The 22,032-nt window shown below is 44.1% G+C and overlaps 1 protein-coding gene across 6 annotated transcripts in view; it reads left to right on the top strand.

Annotated features, from left to right (window-relative positions):
* LOC139765877 (uncharacterized) overlaps positions 1-22,032 on the top strand; it is a 134,639-nt gene that overhangs the window by 97,842 nt on the left and 14,765 nt on the right. For 5 of the 6 annotated variants that reach the window (XM_071693748.1, XM_071693747.1, XM_071693745.1 and 2 more), the window contains exons 6-11: positions 4,022-4,240; positions 4,571-4,709; positions 6,089-6,251; positions 10,024-10,149; positions 11,813-13,202; positions 20,729-20,904. In XM_071693748.1, coding sequence (XP_071549849.1) covers positions 4,022-4,240; positions 4,571-4,709; positions 6,089-6,251; positions 10,024-10,149; positions 11,813-13,202; positions 20,729-20,904 — 2,213 coding nt within the window. The remainder of the gene's footprint in view (positions 1-4,021; positions 4,241-4,570; positions 4,710-6,088; positions 6,252-10,023; positions 10,150-11,812; positions 13,203-20,728; positions 20,905-22,032) is intronic. The other variant, XM_071693746.1, reaches the window with a different exon arrangement.

Raw genomic sequence — 22,032 nt, 5'->3', positions numbered from 1 at the left:
TTTCTTGTTTTTTGCTTTGTTTTCCCCCCAAAATTCCCTTGGGGAAGCTGGCCCTTCCTCTGGGACGGTGTTCCTCCCCCACACACAAACAACTTTCACCTTTTTTGTACCTTTGTTTCACTGGGGGGATTGGGCCGGACGCCAGCCGACTCTCGAGGGAGTAGGAGAGGTATTGGGGGTTTGGGCAGTCACTGAGACAGGGGAACTTTTGGGAGAAAGGGAAAGTTGAAGGGGAACACCTAGGTTATGACCGGGTAAAACGGGGGTTTATAATATTTCTACCCCCTTCCAAAAGAAGAAAACAGTTCTTGTTGGAAGAAGCGAGAAAACAAAGGAGGGTGGACCCTCGGTATGAGGGGGTTTAATTGTTGTCTCGGGGGGCGATGTAGGCGCTGAGACAAACTAAGGAATACCCCACGGGGCAGGAAAAAAGGGGGAAAGCTAGAAGGGAAGGGGCTAAGTGGATTCTACACAACGTTTTAGGTGATAAGAGAGTTTACATCATTTTGTGGGGGTCGGGGGAGGGGACCCCCCTGGGGGCAGGGCCCTTGAAGAAATGTGTTGGGGAAAAACTTTCTAAAAAAGGGAGAGAAGAGAGAAGAGAGAGGAGAGAGAGAGGAAAAAGGAAGAAGAGAGGGGAGAGGAGAGAGGAGGAAAAGAGAGAAAGGGGTTTTTGGGGGAGGGTCCCTTGGCCACACATGGGGGGGGTAGGCATTTCCCGGGGGGTTTCTCGAGGGGGGGAAAGGTAAAAAACCCCAGGACGGTAGGGGGGGGGGGGGGGGGGGGGGGGAAAAAAGGGTGTGGGATATTTTTATGGCCCCCCCGGGCCCCCAGCACCCGGGGGCCGGGTTAATCACATTTCCCCAAAATTTTATTGAGGCCCCCCGGGCGGGTTTAAAATTTTTTCCGCTTTGGGGGGGTTTTCAGGGGATGTTGGCCCCTTGTTTTGTAGTTCCCAAGGGGGGTTTGAGGTTGTCAGGGGATTTGTGTGGGGCTTGGGGTGCTCAATTGTTCAGTGGACAAGGACACGGTGAGCGATGCCCAAAAAGACTTTTGGGCCGCCAGAAAAGGACGGAGCATTTTTAGAGAAAAGCGTAAGCTCATGAAGCAAGAAAACGTGACTCAGGAGACTAAGGGGGGTAAAAGGGATGACGAGGGAAGCATTGGTGGGGTTCATGGATTGTTTCACTGGTCTAAAAGGGTCCTGCAACTATTTTGGTCCCGGTTTTTTGTTTGAAATTCTTTTAATGGAAGGAGGGGGTTTTGTATCTCTCGCCTTGCAGTGCTGTGGGGATTCAGTGGGAATTTTGGGGTGTTGGTGTTTGTTAGTTCATGTGTGGGGGTACCTTTGGGAGGGTGGGGTTGTTTGGGGGCAGGGGGTGTTGGGGTTTTAGTTTTGCGCTTTTGTTGTTTTTTTGTTGATTTGTGCCCTGCGGTTGTGTAGGGGGAGAAAAAGTGTTTTGGGGGTGGGAAAGGGGTGAGTAAGGGAACCTAAAGGGGGGGTCAGGGGTATGGGGGTGGGGGGGGAGGGTAAGGCAGGGGAGAAAGCTTTGAAAAGGGGCTTTATAGGAGGGACGCCCTGTGGACCCCTTGGTGGGAAAACCCTTGTGGGCCCAGGGATGGACCCCCTTTAGACTAGTAGATGGGACCCTTTGTGGACCCCAGAGGATGGAAATTTTTGGCCCTCAGTGGAGGGGACGCCTTTTGGGGTGCCCTTTGGAAATGATTGGATCAGGGAACCCTTTGGGGAAGGGGGGAAGGTTTCCCCCTTTTTGACGAACTCAATGCTATTTGGGCGTTTAACATAAATTCTGATTTGTGGGGGTTAAAAAAGGGGGGAACAGGAAAGGGAGGAAGTATTTTTGGGGAAGTGCACGGATTCGGGCGAAGGTAAGAAGGAAGGGAGAAGGGTAAGAGAGGGAGAGGGTCGGCTTTAGAAGAACAGGGTGATATGTGGTAGTTTTTTAATTTGGGTGGGGTTGTTTTACTGTGTGTCATGATAAACAACTTTCTTTTTTTTAGGTTTTTGTGGGTTCTGTGTGGGGGGTTGTTTATTGTATGTTGTTTCATTTTGGTGTTGTGTGAAGTGTTGTAATTTTTGTTGTGTTGTGAGGTGTATTTGGTATAAGATGGGTTGTTTTTTTTCATGTGTTTGGGTTTTTAAATTTGTTTTTTTGTCAGTGTTGTCCTATATGTTTGGTAGGTGGTGTGTGTATTGAGTGGGGTGTTTTGGAAATATTTTTATTTGGTGGTACATGGAATGTATTGTTTTGGGTGGTCTTATGCTTTTTTTTATGTTTTCCTGTTGCATTTCGTCGAATTTTGTGTGGGGGTCTTGGGTGAGGTTGTATTGTGGGGGCTGCAAGGTGTTGTGGGGCTTCCAAATTTCATATACTGGGGGATTTTGATGTTATTTGTGGGGGATTGGGGTTTTTGGTTTATTGTGAAATGTATGGTACTGTGGTACGGAAAGGGTGTTTATTTGGGGTTCATTGTTTTGGGGGATAAAGGGAAAAGGGGAAATTGGGGGAACCCTAAATACAGTAGGTTTTGGGGGATTTTATTAGGTTTAACTGGTAAGGGAGATCCCGTAGGGTTGGGAGAGACCCTATTCCGCCCAGGGGGGGGTCAGAGGGATGAGGAGGAAGGGGGGGATTCGGGGTTGGGAAGACAAAAGAGACGATTTAACACTGATTCACAAGAGCTTTGTCCAAGTGTTGATATAGAGGGAGGATCATGGCAAGGTACAAAGGGGGAAAAAAAAAGGGTGAAATGGGTGCAGTTAATGGAAGATAGGGTGAGAAAGAAAGAGAAGGACGAAGGTAAAGAGGGTGGGAAAAGGAGAGAGAAGAAATTTTCCCGGGGTTCGAAAATCCCTTTTGAGACCGACCCAGTGGTGGGAAAAAAAGGGATGGCCCTCATAAGGTATAAGGTGATCGGGCTATGAGGCGGTTTGAACCCCGAGGAAAGGGTTTTACCCCACACACCCCCAAAAAATTTTTTATAAAATATATTTATTATAAAAATTAATTTATATAAAATTTATATATATAATTTTTTAAAATAAAAAAAAAAACGTGGGCAAAAATTAAAAATATTAAAAAAAATTCCCGGAAGGCGAGGACGGGTTAAAAGAAATAAAACAAATTTTATTAAGTTTTTAATTTCCTTCCCTTTTCGCCCATTAATTTTTTTTCTCACTGCTTCCAACCCCTGTGGGGGCATCTACTCCCCATCCTGGATAAACGCAGCGCCTTTCCAATTTTTCTTTCGGTTGAAGTTTCCCATGTTAAAATCTTTTTAGGATATAATTTTATGGGCGCTAAAACCCATTATAGGCCCGGAAAAAATATTTCCGCAACAAAGGAATTTATGATTTTCCCTTCCTTTATGTTTTGATTAAAAAGTCATACTCTTTGGTTTTTAAACCGTTGTTTAACTGTTCCAATTTGGGGTTTTGGCAGGTTGAGTCTTCCCCATTGATTCTTCGAAACTACCCCCGGCCCCTGGTTCATTTTACAATTTATAAATCCACAAAATTCGAAATTAAATTTTTTCCCCTTGTATTTTTATAAGTACATACATGAATCGCCCCCTCTCCCCCCATCCCGGGCCCGAACTCGAAACAAATTGAAACCGCGTATAGTCCCCTTTCGAAAAAAGCTTAACCCATCCTTCCCTTTTTTTAAAGGGCAGACACCCCAACTCTGATATTTCCCGTTTTATAAACCCCCCCCTGTTATTCCCATGCTTTTTCATTTTCTAAACTTTAATGTTCACAATTTTTTTTGTCTTGTCTTTTATAACCCCCTCGGGTTACTTATGAACCTCCAGGTCTCCTGTAGTTACTTTCGTCTTGACCATATGACGTGAATCATATGGGTTGTGGCTTAATGATCCTTTAACAGTTAAAAAGCATCATTTCCTCCATGTACTGAATCCTGCAATAGTAGTTGACAGTAACCGAATCATTCATCATAGCAGTTACAAGTGCTGACTCCTCCACTTGGCTTTCCGACAGGAGAACAGTCCCCTGGCGTGTTCCTGATGGAGGATTCGGGTTCCTCTCTACTGCTGGCCCACGCGGCGGAGGTGAGGGCCCCCACTGTAGAGCGGGCGGCCCAGCTTCTCGACGCCGCCCTCGCCCACAGACATGTAGACGAACAGGGACGTCACGCCCATCTTGTCTTCACCCTCAACATATACCAGTACTCCCTGGACACGTCGGCCAGGGGTGGAGGTAGGGGCACAGGGGCTTACAGTGCATCAGAACCCTTCTGGACGCCGGCCAGATCCCCTTGAATATTACACAATAGGATAAAGGTCAGGGCAAAGGGACTTCAAATAAATGAGAACCACTTGCATATTTCGCCAAGGGAAGAAGTAAGGGGAAAGGGACGTGAAAAGTATCCGTTACCATTGGATGAGAATGGAGGGAGGTGTCCCGGGCTGTTCACTAGGGATGGAGAAGGGATACAGGATCCTGACGAATGGGAGGGAAAGAATAGAATGCTTATGTGTGCTCTTCCTTCTCATTACATAACGTGTCTGGTCCTCTGTGCACATACAGTCGCTGGCGGGAGGAGTCGTCTGCATCTGATGGACTTTGGGGCGCTGGAGCGTGGAAAGGGGCCGTCTAGACTCAATCTCTCATCCCTTGGTAATGTTATCCTGGCCATCTTCAACGGACAGAAGCACCTGCCTTACAAGTAAGTTCAGGAGTATGTCTTTATTTACTGTGACATCTGTAACTCTGTGACATTTGTCAGAAGATGGATCTGTGACATCTCTTAGCAGACAGATCCGTGACGTCTGTTGACAGAGGGATTAGCGATATCTACTAGCAGAGAGAGAGAGAGAGAGAGAGAGAGAGAGAGAGAGAGAGAGAGAGAGAGAGAGAGAGAGAGAGAGGAGAGGTGAAAGATATTCAGGAAATAGAAAGTGTGTAGGAGAGAGGCATGGGAGAGTAATGAACTGTTTGAGAGCAAGAGGGAGAGTGAGGAAGAGCAGGAGGGTGCTGGTGAGGGGAAACAGAATTAGATGTTAAACAGGACTAAATCGGTGTGTAATTAGGAGTTTCAGGCCAGCAATTAACAGGTCATTAGTGACTCCACGCTAGACTTAAATCTCAGTCTTCCCACTTTTGTTTGTGGACCTTCGTGGCTAGTTGGTTAGCGTCGCTGACTGTGGATAGGAGGACCTGTGTTCAAGTCCCGGACCAGGCAGCCAGACAGCTTACAACTCCTCTTTTGATGTTGGATGAGATATGGATGTTTGGTAGAAGCTGGATATATATATATATATATATATATATATATATATATATATATATATATATATATATATATATATATATATATATATATATATATATTATCCCTGGGGATAGGGGAGAAAGAATACTTCCCACGTATTCCCTGCGTGTCGTGGAAGGCGACTAAAAGGGGAGGGAGCGGGGGGGCTGGAAATCCTCCCCTCTCGTTTTTTTTTAATTTTCCAAAAGAAGGAACAGAGAATTGGGCCAGGTGAGGGTATTCCCTCAAAGGCCCAGTCCTCTGTTCTTAACGCTACCTCGCTTATGCGGGAAATGGCGAATAGTTTGAAAGAAAGAAAGAAATATATATATATATATATATATATATATATATATATATATATATATATATATATATATATATATATATATATATATATAAGAGATAGATTTATATTTTTCACTTTATGACTCAATATCAATCGTGACATAAGGGGAAAGTTTCAGTTACTGGGTCACATCCATTATTGCTGATTAGCACTTCGTAATAATAGCTCCAGATTTTTTCTTCTGTTTACGACACATTTGTAATCTGATTCAGGTAAAGACATTCTCTTTCTCATCTAAACAGTTTATCTGGAAACGTAGGAAATTAGAGAACCAGACGAATACTAAGGACAAATTGTCCAGCTTATTCACCACGGGAGATCAAATCCTTCTTTCTGCTTGTTATTTTCATTTAACAAATGACTATTGTTACATGAAGGTTTCGATCGTTCTTCTTGCTTGGATTCATCATAGTGAGTGTTGGTGTTGTCTCTCCTCCTGCCGCAGGGACGGGAAGCTGCCGCGTCTCCTGCGTGAGTGCGTTGGGTCGGTAAGGTGCGTGGCCACCATGCTGGTGCACGTGTCTCCCTGCTCGGCTCTCTACCAGGAGACCCTGGCCACCATCCAGCTGGCCTCCAGGGTCCACCGCCTCAGACGACGGCGGATCAAGGTACGTGCCGGAACTTACGTGGGATTCGAAGGCCGTTTATCTTATCTAGGGGCTATTTTCCTGTACACGAAGCTTTCCGTGAGAATCTGGTGTGTTCATGATGCATCCCATGTAAAGTGTGGGATATCCAGGAATGGATAAGAAAGTTGTTGTTGCCAGTGGTTACCATCTGATGAGACTACACAACAGACACCCTTGAGAACCTTCCTGATCCTTGGTCTTTGTTATAGCCAGGTTATAATCACCGACGATATAATCCTTGATATGTTATATGGGTTGTAGACAGTGATAGTATTCCCCTGGCCTGTGTTATGAATGGTGGTAAAAGCTCAACATTTCACCCGGACTGTGCTACAACCAGGTTGTGAACCCTGGTATTCTCCATGGATTGCTATATGTTACAGATTGTAGATATTGGTGACATCCTCCCTAGCCTGTTTTGTGACCAGGTTGTTGACATTAATAATGTTTTCTCTGGTCTTGTATGCTAGGTTGTGGACACGAACAACTTCTCTATCTTATGTAAACTGAAAAATTATTTCCCCTAAGAATCAGTCATGATTTTCAACAAGTTCTCAAAATTTGTTGATAAACTCTTCCTACAGAAAGTAAGAAGCCATGTTGTGTGAGTCCCTTTTTCCTGCCCATCATCTGTTCCCCTCTCTCTTTCAACCACTCTTTCCTTTCTTTACTCTTTTCCTCTATCCCTTTTCTCTATTCTATTTCCCCATCTCCTTTGCTTCTGTCCTACATATCATTTTCCTCTGAAGGATTGTCAAAGCTTTGCGTCTCATAACCTGCCACCACATTCCCAGCTACAACAAGTTAGTGGAACTTGTCTGAGATGGAACAGGTGATTAATCCACACCCTCTTCTGTTCCCTCTCCCTACCTCAAACCATTCCTCTCTCTCTCATTCTCTCTCTCTCTCTCTGGCCCCCTCTCCCATTCCTACTCTCCCCTCTGAGACCTCAACTGATGAGTTGTCAGCGAGTAAATAGTCCACACTGTGGAATTGTTTGAGCACGGAGCTGCCCGGATTAGCAGGGTCGCTGGATTTAACGTTTTGTTGAGAACCTGGCCATTTCTCGACCCAGGGAGCGTGAGAGGTACATAGACGGTAGAAGGGGGAGAGGAAAGCGTGAAATAAGGGCAAAAGGAGGAGGTAATGAGGGAGAGAAAAGATAAATGATGTATTAAGGGAGATTCAGGGTAAAGATCGAGTCCTAAGTCTGGAAAGAGAGAGCAAAGGCACCTCATATATTGCTCATGGGAGGAGGGTGTTTGGGGAATCGATGGACAACATAGGGAGATTCAGCGGATATGAAATTACCTTAGTGGAAGGGAACAAAGGACACTCGTCAGAGAAGTCTTCTCGAAATGGGTTAGGGTCAACAGTGGCGTTAAGTGGAGCTAAGAGTTGATGAACAGGTCTTTAGGGAAATAGGGGTACTAGATGGGAACAATGGAAAAGAGAAATCAAGAAAAAAATACTCTAAAGAGAAATGAGAGAAAGAGGAGACATTAAAGGAGGTGAAAGACTAAAGGGAATAAAGAGTGAGGGAGAGAACAACAAGAGGTCATGGCCTCAGTGGAGCGGACAGTGAGGGACAGGATATTAAGGCAGGTCAAAGGGTCACCAGAGCAGACATAAAGGGAGAGAGTATAGCAAGAGAAGTCAAAAGACGGGAGGTAAACAGGAATCTAACTCGCCATGAGATCATGGAAGGCTTTAATAAGACACAGCAGGAGGTATAGATAACCCAAAGGCTGTCATGTCACAGATGAAACATAGATTCTGTGAAATCACTTCCGTCCAACGCTTCTCTCATTCCTGAGTCATCTTTCGTGTTGTTGGACCTGTGTGAGGATGAAAGGAAAATTGTCTGTAATGCAAGAGAATAACCATGGAATCCTGTACCCGCTCCCCCACTTGTTGTGTGGGAAATCTCATATGGTAGCCCAGATCTGAATGTAAGATCCCATTGTTTTCTGAGGTTATACTAAGCGTGTAGGAGTGTGTTTGAGGTAGTGTTAGAAGTGGACTCATACTGCGTCTGTGGAGTGTAAAATATTCTCAAAAGGAAGACTCAGAGATTTTCTACACACACACACACACACACACACACACACACACACACACACACACACACACACAATTTCCTTTCTTCTCGCACCAAGAGCCGGAGTGCCGGCCCACGGTCGTGAAATAACACCAGGGACAGATCCCATTACTCTCCTCATTTCTGACACAGATAATCTTTGTCGGTCTCTCTTCCCTTATCCTCTCCAAAATGACCGAACCATTTACACTTACCCTGTTCGGTCCTCTCAGGGCATGACCCTTACCACATCTTTACGTCACAATCATTTCTCATATGATCAGTCCGCCTCACGCCACATATCGTCCTTAAGCACTTGATTTCCAGCACATCCACCCTCTTCCTATCCTCTACAACATTGCTGGGAATACTTTGTGTTCACACATACTCATCTCTACCTTTACAGATCCTGACCTTTCCTTTTACACGTTTCACAATGCAGCCACGACCTCAACCGCCTCCTCTTCCACCCTATGACTCGCTTCAGCCCCTTTGTTTCCATCCCCTGCCACGTCCACTCCCAGGCACCATAAAGCCTTCCACTTACTATAGCCCCCCCCCCCAACACCCCTAATTACCTTCACAAACTAATCGTTCTGTCTCACCCCCTACTACAACCCACTACCTTACTTTTGTTTAAATTAACTTCCGCATTTTTCATTTACACATTCTATCAGACTCTGTCAATAACCTCGAAAATATCTCTCCAGGGTCTGCCACCAGCACGTGTCATCTGATAAACAGTAACTGATTTACCTCGAATGTGCCTCACTCTTCTAACCTCCATCCTTTGCTTCCAGACATCCTCATTTACCACAATACCAGCTCCCCACCTATGCATCTGAAGACCCATCACCCCATTATGCCCTCCCATACAAGTTTATCCTTATACCATACCCTCCCATACACCATAATCACTAACACACAACCTATCCCGTTAATGCAGAACTTTCCACACCATACAGCCCGTCGCCTACCATTCCACACGCAACAGAAACCGCTGTACACTATATAACTCCCATCCCACAAGATTCACAACCCTCCCAGCAGCGAGAAAGGTTCCTGATGGGACAGGTGTGTGTGCGCGCCTCTGTGACAGGTTGATGGTATTACAACAGTAATTGGCCCCAGCTTGGATAGGTTATTCTGATGCTGGAGAAGCTAAAGTGATTATATCCTGGACTGGATCACCATGGCAACGGACAACCCAACCCCCCCACAACCCCCAGGCTTCCGCATAGCCTCCTGTTTGAGGAGGACGTAGGAGGAGAACGGCTTTGTTCTAATGTACAAGATGAATCATAAAATAGTACATTGTTTAATGTAGAGCCTGAGGGCAGGCTGGATGCTTACCTACCTTGTTAAGGTCAATATTTAGCGGAAATGTTGAATATATCACTTCTTTTTTCTTCTTCTTCTTCTTCTTCTTCTTCTTCTTCTTCTTCTTCTTCTTCTTCTTCTTCTTCTTCTTCTTCTTCTTCTTCTTCTTCTTCTTCTTCTTCTTCATCTTTTTCTTCTTCTATCTGTTTTATGCATGAACGTCGTAACAGGAGTTCGAACTCCAGGACTTGAATTGAAGACCCCTGCGGTAGTGCTGTTCGTTTGCTGTTATCTCCCACATCACCCACCAACGACCCCGAGTGACCTAACATATCTCTGATGTGTCGTCAGCAGCCTCACGTGACCGGCTCCGGCTCGGGCGGGTCGTCTGAGGAGTCGAGATCAGGCAGGTCGTCCCGGGGCACCCTGACCGACACGGGCGGGTCGTCCTCTGTTGACCCCTCCTCCTCTGAACAGGTGAGACAAAGGTCATCCTTACTCGATCCTTCCAGTACCTCCTCCTCCTCCTCCTCCTCCTCCTCCTCCTCCAGACAGATGAGACAAGTCTGTCGTCTATCGACCAGAATAGATAAGGTAAGGTAGGTATTTCTCTACTGATCTTTTCCTGTTTCCAGAACGGAAGAAGAAATTCTCATCAATCGACTTCATGTTTCAGCCGTTGTAACAAAGTTTTGCTCCATCATTATCCCCATCACACAAGCTAATGTAAAGGTCATCCTTCAACAATCTACCCTTCGGACAAATTCCAAATGTTTATCCTCCATCAATCTAGTCCTTAAACACTTGAGGCAAAGTGGTCCTTGCTCTGATCTTCCTCCGGAGAGGTGAGGCGACGTCTTCCTTTGTCGAATCCTCCCTCCCTCCCTCCCTCCCTCCCTCCCTCCCTGCCTCCCTCCCTCCCTGTAGACGGTTCAGACAAGGTTATCACGACCAGGTGAGTTTCGTTACTGACATAAGCAAGTGTGTGATACGCTACTGGATAGACTAACGCATTCGCTAGGTGCCTCTGCGTAAATTGTGACCATCTCCTCTCATTCCATAAACGTCAAACGTCACTCTATTGTGAGGACGGGAGTGTTGTCTCCCGCTGCAGTATTATGGCACATATCTACTGCCTGGAACTCGAAGATCCATTAATAACGAAGTTGATGCCATGAATTTTGGCATATTCATCTACTGGGGACATTATTCATAGATTCATTATTTTCTTCTCTTTGATTAGATAATTACCTTGAAAGAGTCAGGCATGTGAATGTGACTATTACTCTTCGAGTCAACTTTTTCGAATCTCTCACGTCTTCCTAACAACCAGCTTATATCTAACCTCTGATATATTTTTCAACTACAGGAGGACTGAGCAATACTTGTTTTGAACGGAGTCTTTTCAGGTTTTTAATTAACGATCATGGCTTCTCGACCAGATTATTAGGGAGATATTTTTCAGCTAGCTTCAGCCAGCAGGTCAGGTATGGTTTCAACCTTGACTTTCTATACACCAGAATGTCTTCTTAACGAGCGGTGAAAATCGTGGTAGTTGTCTGCCTGACCACGTCCTACAGACCAGGCTCACGTCCTCCTGCTACTGAAAGTGAACCTCACAGTAACCCACACGTAACTTGGTTCTACTGATTACCATTCAGATTAAAACTATGATTTGTCCTCTTTACTTAGAGATAGTTTAGTCTTTGAAGAAGCTTCTTAGTTATATCTCTGTTTCTAATTCTAATTCGTAGCATATTGATATTACACGAGGAGTTTAGGATATATCAAATCATGTTCTCCCATCCAAGTTCGTCTGGAACTATACATTATGGGTAGAGTCAGCCATAATACTAAGTGATATAACAGTTATACCCTACCATCTCAGGTCTAAATCCTAAAGTATTATTATCAAAATTATTTGCATGGTTTTTCGTATAACTTTAGTCTTTGAGAACTAAGTTGACCTGAGAAGAAGTTTATCCTGTCAGTTATGTATAGGTTTATGAGTAGGTTTACGTGTAAGTTTACGTGTAGGTTTACGTGTAAGTTTACATGTAGGTTTACGTGTAGATTTCTTTTATATCACACCAAAATAAATGACTGACTGTGTCGTCATTCTCCTGCGTCTCCCTGACAGTCGTGTGACACGGTGATCTACGTGGGTCCCGCCGCTGACGACGCCACTGACGGTGAACACCCTCCTGTCTTCCTGCCCTCGATCAACTCCGGCGACAACCGCTGCTCTATGAACAAGGCCCTCAGGGGCTCGGCCGTCGACGGGGCTTCCAAAACAGACTCTCAGAGGACGTCTAAGAAGTCCTCGAAGTTGTCAGGGAGCAGCAAAAGTCCCTCGAAGCCAAGTAAACACTCGGTAACGAAAGATGGCTCTCACGCTTCACCACACAGGACTAAAGACTCGCATAAGAGTCGCGAGGGTGTGGGCAGTGGTGGTGTTGGTGGTAGTGGTAGTGGTAGTGGTGCGGTAAGTAGTGGTGGAAATTTACCCAGAACTCCTCCTAAATCTTCCTCTGGTGCTAAAGTATCAACTGGTGCTACCCCGAAGTCTCCTAAATCCCCTCACGTCTCCAGACACAGTAGGCATAAAGTAGCGTCAGGTGCAACGCCGCACGCGGAGGCTAGCGGCACGCAGGGCCAGCATGGCGGCGGTGGCGGTGGCGGCGGAGGCGGCAGTGAGGAACAGTGGATAGACGGGCCCAGATTCCACAGGGCCAAAGTGTACGATGGACACAAAATGAAAAGTTACGAGTTAGAGACTTGGATAGACGGGCCAGAGGCAACCTACGGATACATGGACGACCACAAGAAGTCCATGATACAGAAGTGGGTGGAGACCCAGAACGCTCACGTCCAACCCAAGACCGAACACCAGCAGAAAAGCCCGAAACATAAACAGTATAAGGAACTAACGCAGTTTAAAACCATCGAGGACGAGGAGTCCTCGCCACGACACAAGGAGAAACACAGAGAAAAGAGGAAAAGCATCGAGTGTAAGGAAGTACGCAAGGAACAACACGGGGCCAGTAAGGACATGACCCCGCGCAAAAGACGAAGTTACGGAGACAAACCTCATTCTAGTCAGCCGGTGGTCGCCGCCGATGAAGCCAAGCCGAAGCTTCACTCAAACGTTTCTGAACCACCGAGAACCGAACTCAAGGCTCAAGAACCGGAGACCGTGAGTCCGGTTGCCAGAGCCAAGCCACAGACGGTCAGTCATATCGATAAAGTGTCTGAGAGTGAAGTGAGAAGTGTGGTGAGTGAACCCAGTGCTAGTGAACTGATTCGAAGCGGTCCACAAGCTGTTCCGGACGCCAATGCGAACCTCCCGCCTGCGGCGTTACCGCGACCCAGTAGTCAGGATCTCTGTGATGTGCGGCTGAACCTCACAAACCAGGTCCCTCCCTCAGGTCATGAGGGTGAGGAGGACGAGGAGGAAGATGAAGTTCTGCAGGTCATCTACATCGAGAAGGATACCTCGCGGGTCGAGCTGAAGGCTGTGCCATCTCAGGGTGAGTCGAACTCAAATGAGTTTTTAGTGTACTGTTATGAAGAGGCGAGTCCAATGATCATCACAATGTTATCATGTTTTATGCAGTTAATCTTAAGATCTGAAGATTTGTGATACTTTGTATGCATACACACGTGAGCTTTGATGGCGCTGTGGTTTAAAGTTCATTGTCTGCGAATCACACGAACTTCTTTTCGAGTCCCGGACTGGGCAGCCGCCTCAGGGTTATCATTTTTGGACGGATTGGTGAAGGTCGTCTGGTATAAAATTCGGACGCTATCATACTTGTCTACCCCATGACCCCTTCCATGCGGCCCTCGTAACTCTCAGGAAACTTCCTATGTCCACCGACCAGGAACAGAAGTGAGGAAGCCTGGTGATGTGTGAGTGTAGTTTGGTAGGACAAACGAGGAGGAGGAGGAGGAGTTGTTTGGCGTCTTCAGTGTGGAAACTACATCTTAGGCATGAGAGGTCTTGTAATATGGTGAGGCACGAGGGGTCTTTTTTGTAACATGTCAACATTATGAAGTGCTGGATGATGTCTAAAGAAAAACGAGAATGATTAACTCGTACATGTGCAGAGCGACATGTGATCTACGACCCTCTTGTTGTCACTTAGAATTTTAAAAGATGACCTTCTCTGTCAACACTTATTTATACTTTATGGAAACCGCTTACAAAGCCTTGTTTTCAAAACACATCTGTCTGTCTGTCTGTCTGTCTGTCTGTCTGTCTGTCTGTCTCTTTCGGATATTCATTACATTTTCCTTCAATTCCACCCGTGAGAAGCAGCGTTTCCTGGTGAGGTCTCCTACATGATGCAGACAATCGTCTCACATAACAACAGAGCGAGACAACCCACATACCCTGAGAGTCGTTCATACCATTCAACAAGCTATAGAAGGTGCTGGAGCAGCCAGCCAGTCACCCCGCTATCCTCCGCATTTTTCCTTAGCCATTTTCCATTTATGGCGTCGCGACACCATCTTTCTGGCTTTCACAACATTTTCATCTTGAGAGGTTGAGGTTAATCTCTCTGCTCTCAAATTGCTCACAGGGGAACAGGAGCTGTGACCAGGAGTTCCAGCAAAACATTCGATTAGAAGTGTCTGTTTATGACGCCATCTGTTGGCACCTCGCACTATCTCTGCAATCTCTCGAGAGAACAGTACCTACGGCCAGGGCTGGGAGGTAGGAAACCTGCCGCTGAACCTGTTCATATACCTTGTTCAGCCCTTCCCCTGCATCACACTCTATGTCTCTCCTTTGTTCCCCTTCTCCCTCCCCTTCTATGCTTCTCATTCATCTTGTTTATTTCCCTTCCTCTCCCAGCTTCTCTATATATTCCACCTACATTTCATTCCGATTTCCATCACGCCGTGTTGAAAACTGGTCAACCAGACTGGTCCCCACCTTCCCATAGTTTACTTTTCTCGTTCTTTTTTCCTTTCTCTTATCCATTTCTCCTCTTTTGTTACACATCCCTTGTTTCCTCCCCTCTTTTACGACAAGTAATACAGAGGACAACAGGTGGCAGGAAGAAAACTTACCCAGTCCGGTTGCGTGCCCTTGTCCTCCCCTGGTCTCTTCCCAATGTATTTCTACCCCATTTCCCCTCACCAGTTTCTTTCCCCCTCCCCAAATCTCCTCCCCTCCCCTCCTTGTGACACCAGCTGGGTCGTGTAGGCCGCCGGGGAGGACGACAGATGGCACCCATGGTCGCCCAGCTGTCTCTTATGCCTTAATATCCGTCGCACAACTCAGCATTCCTGGATCCTTGTTGACCATGCAAAAACGTTCATCTTAAGGAAACGTTCGCCTCCTGACGTAAACGTTTGATCTCCGTGTTTATGGTTGCTTGGGGCTGCGGTTAAGGCCGACTTTCTGTACAGGTGTGAATTTTATCTGGGATCCTCTAAGCAAGCGATTCTTTTATTGACAAGATTCTCAAGGTAAGGGATCCTTCTCGGAGGGATGCCTTTATTAAGGATAATTCATGTACAAGTCTTTCATGTAGACGTCTCCAGGTAAGTAAGATGATCCAAGATTCCTCAGGAAAGAGATTGTTTCAGACAACATTGCTTTCGTTTCTGACCTGATGTGACCCAACATTATTTGATGAGCTTACTGTTCGTTAAGATTTCATATCTGTGGGATTCCTTTAGATTAAGACTTTCTTAGCGAAGACGGTCTTTAGGGTCTTTATTTCCTTGGCTGCTGTATACCTGAGCTGCAGGATCTTATACTCGTAGGATTATATAAGATCGACATCATTAGGACTTAAGATGTAGGATTTATTAGGACTCCTGAGTTGTGTGATCTTGTAGTGGTCGAATTTCATACTCGAATCATTCTATTAATGCTGCATTGTTTTCTTTGAATCGTTGAAGGATATTTACAATGCTGTAAGTGCTGCTGCAGGATTTGTGCTGGTAACAACGAAGGATTCTCAAAAGCATTACCATAAGATTCTGGGATAACAGTAGTCCAGACTTTTTTCATACCTCTTGTGAATTAGTTGTAAGATTTAACATTCTTATTTTTGTTGGCCAAAACATCACAATTGCTCGTAATGATGGATTGCAGTTCCTTGTTATAATGAATGAAGCAATGCCGTGTCGGAGAAGTTCGCTCATCAATTCATTGCTTCACTGATTGCCAGAGTTTGAAGACCACTCCCAAAAGACCCACTGTGCTTATCCTCCATCAGCATCAAACACATTCAGTCATCTGGAGAGCAGCGCAAATATCGACCGCTCATGGCTTCCAAGGAGCTTCAGTGAAGACCACAGAGAAGCCCGTCATCCATCGATATACACAGTGAACAACTCTTACCTGAGCTGAGCTAATTTGCTCGCTAGACCAGCACACAACATTACCACACAGGCTCTCCCAGTTTGTCGGGGGTCTGCTCACAGGGAAGGCACGAGTGCATAATCATCAATCCATCCCCACACTTCATTACGTAAACCTGCGCCATACATCTGTAAACTCTACAATTTTCTTCTATCCCCCACTTTATCTTCCCTGTCCAATTCTCTCTTTCATGTCTCTTAACTACCCAATAGGGGGAAAGGCTCCAGCTCATCTCTGAGACAGTTGCTCAATACCAAAAGCAACCGCAAAGTTGCTACCTGTGTAAACACTGAGTGCCCCCTTTTTTCAGGAGTGTAAAGAAAGAATTATATTGTAAATAAACCCTTATTACAATGAGAAACAAATGATTTCAGATCGCAATTAAATGGGAAAGGAAATAATGTCTTAATAATGCAGAACAAAAGACTCGTAATATGTTGTAAAGAAAAAAAAGGAAAGGAGATGAAAGCAGCGCCCTGAGGTGGGAGCAGACCCTCAGGACACGGGTCACCAGGGAGGACGTGCCCTCCCCTGCCTCACACAGCCAGTGTGCACCGTAGTGAACCATAACATTAGCTCTGGATCGTTGTATAGAGTTCCATAGTGATGGCTTCTGTTGCTCACAGTAGCAAAGTACAGCGGCGGGAAGCGTGAGGGTGAGGCAAGACATTTAAAGCAGCTGTAGGGTGAGAGGGATGTGGTGGATGGGTTCCGGTCCCACCCGAACCGTAGCATTATTTGCCAATAAACTCCCGCTGGTGTGAAGGGCGTATACCCAACTTGTGTACCGGGAATATATGATTTGGTTCTTACCCTCCCTCCCCCACCCTCTACCAGTACCTCTCAGTTTTGGGGAGATGAAGGTGGGGGGAGTTAAGGGGGAGAGGAGAGGGAAAGAAGTGATGGTGGGTGTCTAGGGAAAAGGAAGAGAAAGTAAAAGGATTCTAAGACGGAAGAAAAGGAGGGAGTCGGGAGTGGGGGAGGAGGGATAACTGCCAAAGTTCAGGAAGTAACGAAGCTTTGAATCATAAACTTCCAGCTTAATGAAGTAGTTCATAGAAACATTTACATTAGTGAAGAGACGTATGGTTAAGAGGATGAAACTTAAAGAGACTGCTCCATGCATAGATAATCTACGTAATAATACTAATTACAACTGTATAAAAGATGAAGAGATACTGTCAGGGTAGAAAAGAGTCTCATTAATGAAAAAAGTTGATTCCAAACTTGGTTTTGTTATAATGAATGAAACATAGTGGGTACGTTAACTCTCAGAGCAGAAAAGTACGACCCTTGAGGAAGTGGGTACGATCCTTGAGCATGATTGTACTGTGCTTGGGTGTGATGACCTAATGTTTTGTCAGGTCATTAAGGTCGGGTCAAAAGCTGTGCCATCATACCCAAGGATCGTACTGTCGTGGTCAAGTGTTGTACCGTCGTGCACAAGGGGTTAAGCTGATGGAGCACTATGGGTCATTACAAGGTAAACAGTTTTATTCCGTCATATTGTGATACATAAGAAAGCACACCAGACAGAAATATTAGGAACTCTAAAACATACATAAATATTCTACAAGATATGGGAGAAAGCATTAAAGCTCTGAAAGCTTATGTATTTCATTAGACATAAATAGTTATATTACATATGGGAATAATTAATTAAAGGGAGGGGAATTACGCTTGCCTCCAACACCCTTCCTGGAGCCGAGGTAGGAATGAGGCAGATAATTAAATATTGATTTTATTCTCGACTGTGTAGAAGATGAGGGAAAAACACTTTTGTTCTGAAAGACAATGTCTTTGAGATCCTGCCATACTGCCTCACCAAGATCATGATACTTAATTAACAGAACTTTAGATTTGGAAATTTCTAATTAAGAGGAAATCAGATTTCAGAATTCTGAGGTTTAATATTCCCTGCTTGGCTGTTTTGTGTTATGTATCCTCTCACTTGTGTTATGTATCCTCTCATTTGTGTTATGTATCCTGTGTTATGTATCCTCTCACTTGTGTTATGTATCCTGTGTTATGTATCCTCTCACTTGTGTTATGTATCCTCTCATTTGTGTTATGTATCCTGTGTTTTGTATCCTCTCACTTGTGTTATGTATCCTCTCATTTGTGTTATGTATCCTGTGTTATGTATCCTCTCACTTGTGTTATGTATCCTCTCACTTGTGTTATGTATCCTCTCATTTGTGTTATGTATCCTGTGTTATGTATCCTCTCACTTGTGTTATGTATCCTGTGTTATGTATCCTCTCACTTGTGTTATGTATCCTCTCATTTGTGTTATGTATCCTGTGTTATGTATCCTCTCACTTGTGTTATGTATCCTGTGTTATGTATCCTCTCACTTGTGTTATGTATCCTCTCATTTGTGTTATGTATCCTGTGTTATGTATCCTCTCACTTGTGTTATGTATCCTCTCATTTGTGTTATGTATCCTGTGTTATGTATCCTCTCACTTGTGTTATGTATCCTCTCATTTGTGTTATGTATCCTGTGTTATGTATCCTCTCACTTGTGTTATGTATCCTGTGTTATGTATCCTCTCACTTGTGTTATGTATCCTCTCATTTGTGTTATGTATCCTGTGTTATGTATCCTCTCACTTGTGTTATGTATCCTCTCATTTGTGTTATGTATCCTGTGTTATGTATCCTTTCACTTGTGTTTTGCATCCTCTCACTTGTGCTATGTATCCTCTCACTTGTGTTTTGTATCCTCTCACTTGTGTTTTGTATCCTCTCACTTGTGTTATGTATCCTCTCACTTGTGCTATGTATCCTCTCACTTGTGTTTTGTATCCTCTCACTTGTGTTTTGTATCCTCTCACTTGTGCTATGTATCCTCTCGCTTGTTTATGTATCCTCTCACTTGTGTTATGTATCCTCTCACTTGTGTTATGTATCCTCTCACTTGTGTTTTGTATCCTCTCGCTTGTTTATGTATCGTCTCACTTGTGTTATGTATCCTCTCACTTGTGTTATGTGTCTTCTCACTTGTGTATTGATTTTGTTTTGTGTTTGTGTTTTGTAAAACTATTCTGTTTCTTGATGAATCTTAACACATAAGGTTAATCAAGCCAATTCTTACCATACGTGAAAACAATAACCAGGAATCAATTCTAAACTATTATTTCTTGATTTATCGGCCATCACCCGCTTGCTTTTGGTAGAATTTGAATCAATGAACAGAATATCGTTAGATTTGTTCCTCAAAGCTAACTCCATGAATCAGTTCAGACACTGGAAGGCCATGGAGGAGAACTTCCTCAGACCAAAGAAAAGTCGGCCAGGCTGACGCTGGCAACACAAAGGAACAAGATTGAAATAAGAATCTTGTGTAAAAGTTGTGAGCAACAGATGAGCAACTCTCTCGTTAATGAAAACAAACAGAAGGTCTTTCTTCCCTCGAGGAAGTGATGAAACTCTTCATATCTTGTGTAGTGGAATATAAATCTCTTCTCTTTCATCTTGATAACACAGGGCAGGTAGGTAGGTATCTTTGGCTCTGTTGGTCTTAAACTTGCGAGAAAAGGAATTGATTGGCCTTCTGAGGAGGAAAAGGTGAACTGGCTAATTTGACTGGAAAAATAACTTACTAAACTGATTAGTGAAATAACCCAGCCAATCTAATCGGCAAAATAGACCGCTAATTCAGCCGGTTTAGCGAACTCAATGATCGAACTGGCTTCGTGAGTGGACTTATTCAACCAGCAAAATAGAATGGATAATATAACCGGTAAAACAAAACAGCTTATTCAAACGGTAAAAACAAATTGGGAAAAATATTTCATATTTCAAATTTTGATGAACACAAATACAAAGGACTACAAACGGCAGCAGACCACTGGGCTGTAACGAGAGTTTGTGATGGTGGAATATACCAGGAACTCTGCGATTAGTGAGGTAAGACGAGACACACACTGATATTTCAAAGACAAAAAAGCTTGTTAAGTTTTCATGTCACTAAAGAGGAGCAAGTATTCAGTAATGGACTTGATGCAAAGTTCTGTCACGTCTTTTCTTAAACCTGTTTAATTTACAGCTTCCAACCACTCTAACTTGTGAGTCATTCCATATATCGAGAATCCTCTTCAATAAAAATCAATTCTCATTTGAGGTGAAATGTTTACCCACGAGTTTGCATTCATGACCTCGAGTGGAATCAGACGTATCAAGTCTTAAGTAACATGGCAGATCATGAAGGATACCACACAAGACACACAACGAAAAAGGAAGTTTCATCAAGCCTCATCCGTATTACTTTAGACTTTAGTGATTAAAATATTCGTCTGATACAGTGTGTGAGGCACCGGAGACAAGCTTTACAAGGAACGTAAATTGATGGAATGAAGCGATCTTTTCTTAGGATCTCATAGTCATCTTAACGTACCAAAATTCCCAAGATAACTTCTTAAAAAGATGTAGAACATCTGACTTGTGTGTTAACTCACAGTTTCATGTCATGTTTACTGAAAGAAAACAAAGTGAGAACCTCTATCTCTCTTTTTTTATCTCTTCTATATATATATATATATATATATATATATATATATATATATATATATATATATATATATATGTATATATACATATATAGTTCTCTTTAGATCTACGAAAACATTTCCTGTCATGTGATAACTGTCATTCCATCTCCTACAGAGGTGGAGGAGGACAGGGCGATGGAGGTGAGGTCTTCCTCGGACGAGACGACGACGGCCGAGGGCGACCCCATGGAGGAGGACCTGTCGCAGGGGTCGTCCGAGGACGGAGGAACTGAAAGCCTGACTGAGGAGGAGATCCTATGTGCGAAACCCACGAAATTCTTCCTTCATGAGGTGAGTGACAGAATCAGTCCCACGGGTAGGACGGTACGACCACTGGACACGACGGTACGATTTTTGGACAGGATGGTATGGCCCTTGGATGCGACATCAGGCATGATATCCTAACCTGAGCTTTAAGGGTCGGGTATAACAACAAGCCATCATATCCATCTTTTAGCAATTCTGTTCACCAGAGAGCTCTTATATACAAGGGAAGAGATAAAGAAGAAAGAAATATACATAGATTCATAAACAAAAAGAAAGTAGAAAATGATATTGCACCGTGGGTTTATGTTGACACAAAGCTGACCACATTCTTGATTACATCGTCAATGCAAAGTTCTTGAGGTTGATCTGCCTCACAAACATCATATGAAGATGAGAGATGTTCTGACTTCATATCTAACAGCTTAGATAAGTGGTTTCCTTAACATAGTAACTAAAATCGAAAGATTCAGCAAAAACTGTACATTTATTTTCCTTTGTTTAACTCAGGCTATTTCTGTAGATCTCTGTCCATCATATCAAACACCGATCCTGTTTTAATGGTGTGGGTCAGGTGCATGTAGCCTCTGATCCCACCAATATTGGTGTTTCACATGTTTGTTGTGTGGGACGGATTAGGGCGTAAATGACGTTAACTTTTGATAGCCATTACCCTCAACATACATACATACATACATACATACATGCATATATACATATACATACATACATATACATGCCTGCATACATACATATGGTTACCGTTATTGGCCATGAGTCAGCATGGGCCACCAGGGGCTCGAAACCTAAACGTAACAGTCGGTCAACGCCCTACCCAGGTGTTGATCCTACCTCTAGGGCTGGTCGATGTATGGGTGTCTGGCTCAGGCTATGTGTGTGTGTGTGTGTGTGTGTGTGTGTGTGTGTATACACCCAGAGGAATAAAGTTATAATATATACAAGGTTAGGAGAATAAAAACTCCCGCGGTAACATTGTAGCAGATAATCACATACATACATACGGCATCTTAAATTAGCCACACATCGTCATCTGATGGCATTTCCAAGATAAAGAATATCATAATATCACCTGGAGTCAATCACTGCTCGAACACCTCTCTCCAAAACGTACAAGTATTTTTAAACAAATTCCTT

This window comes from Panulirus ornatus, chromosome 56 (genome assembly GCF_036320965.1).
Source record: "Panulirus ornatus isolate Po-2019 chromosome 56, ASM3632096v1, whole genome shotgun sequence".
NCBI lineage: Eukaryota > Metazoa > Arthropoda > Malacostraca > Decapoda > Palinuridae > Panulirus > Panulirus ornatus.
Note: the sequence above shows the minus strand (reverse complement) of the source record. Positions and strands in the feature narration are given on the sequence as shown.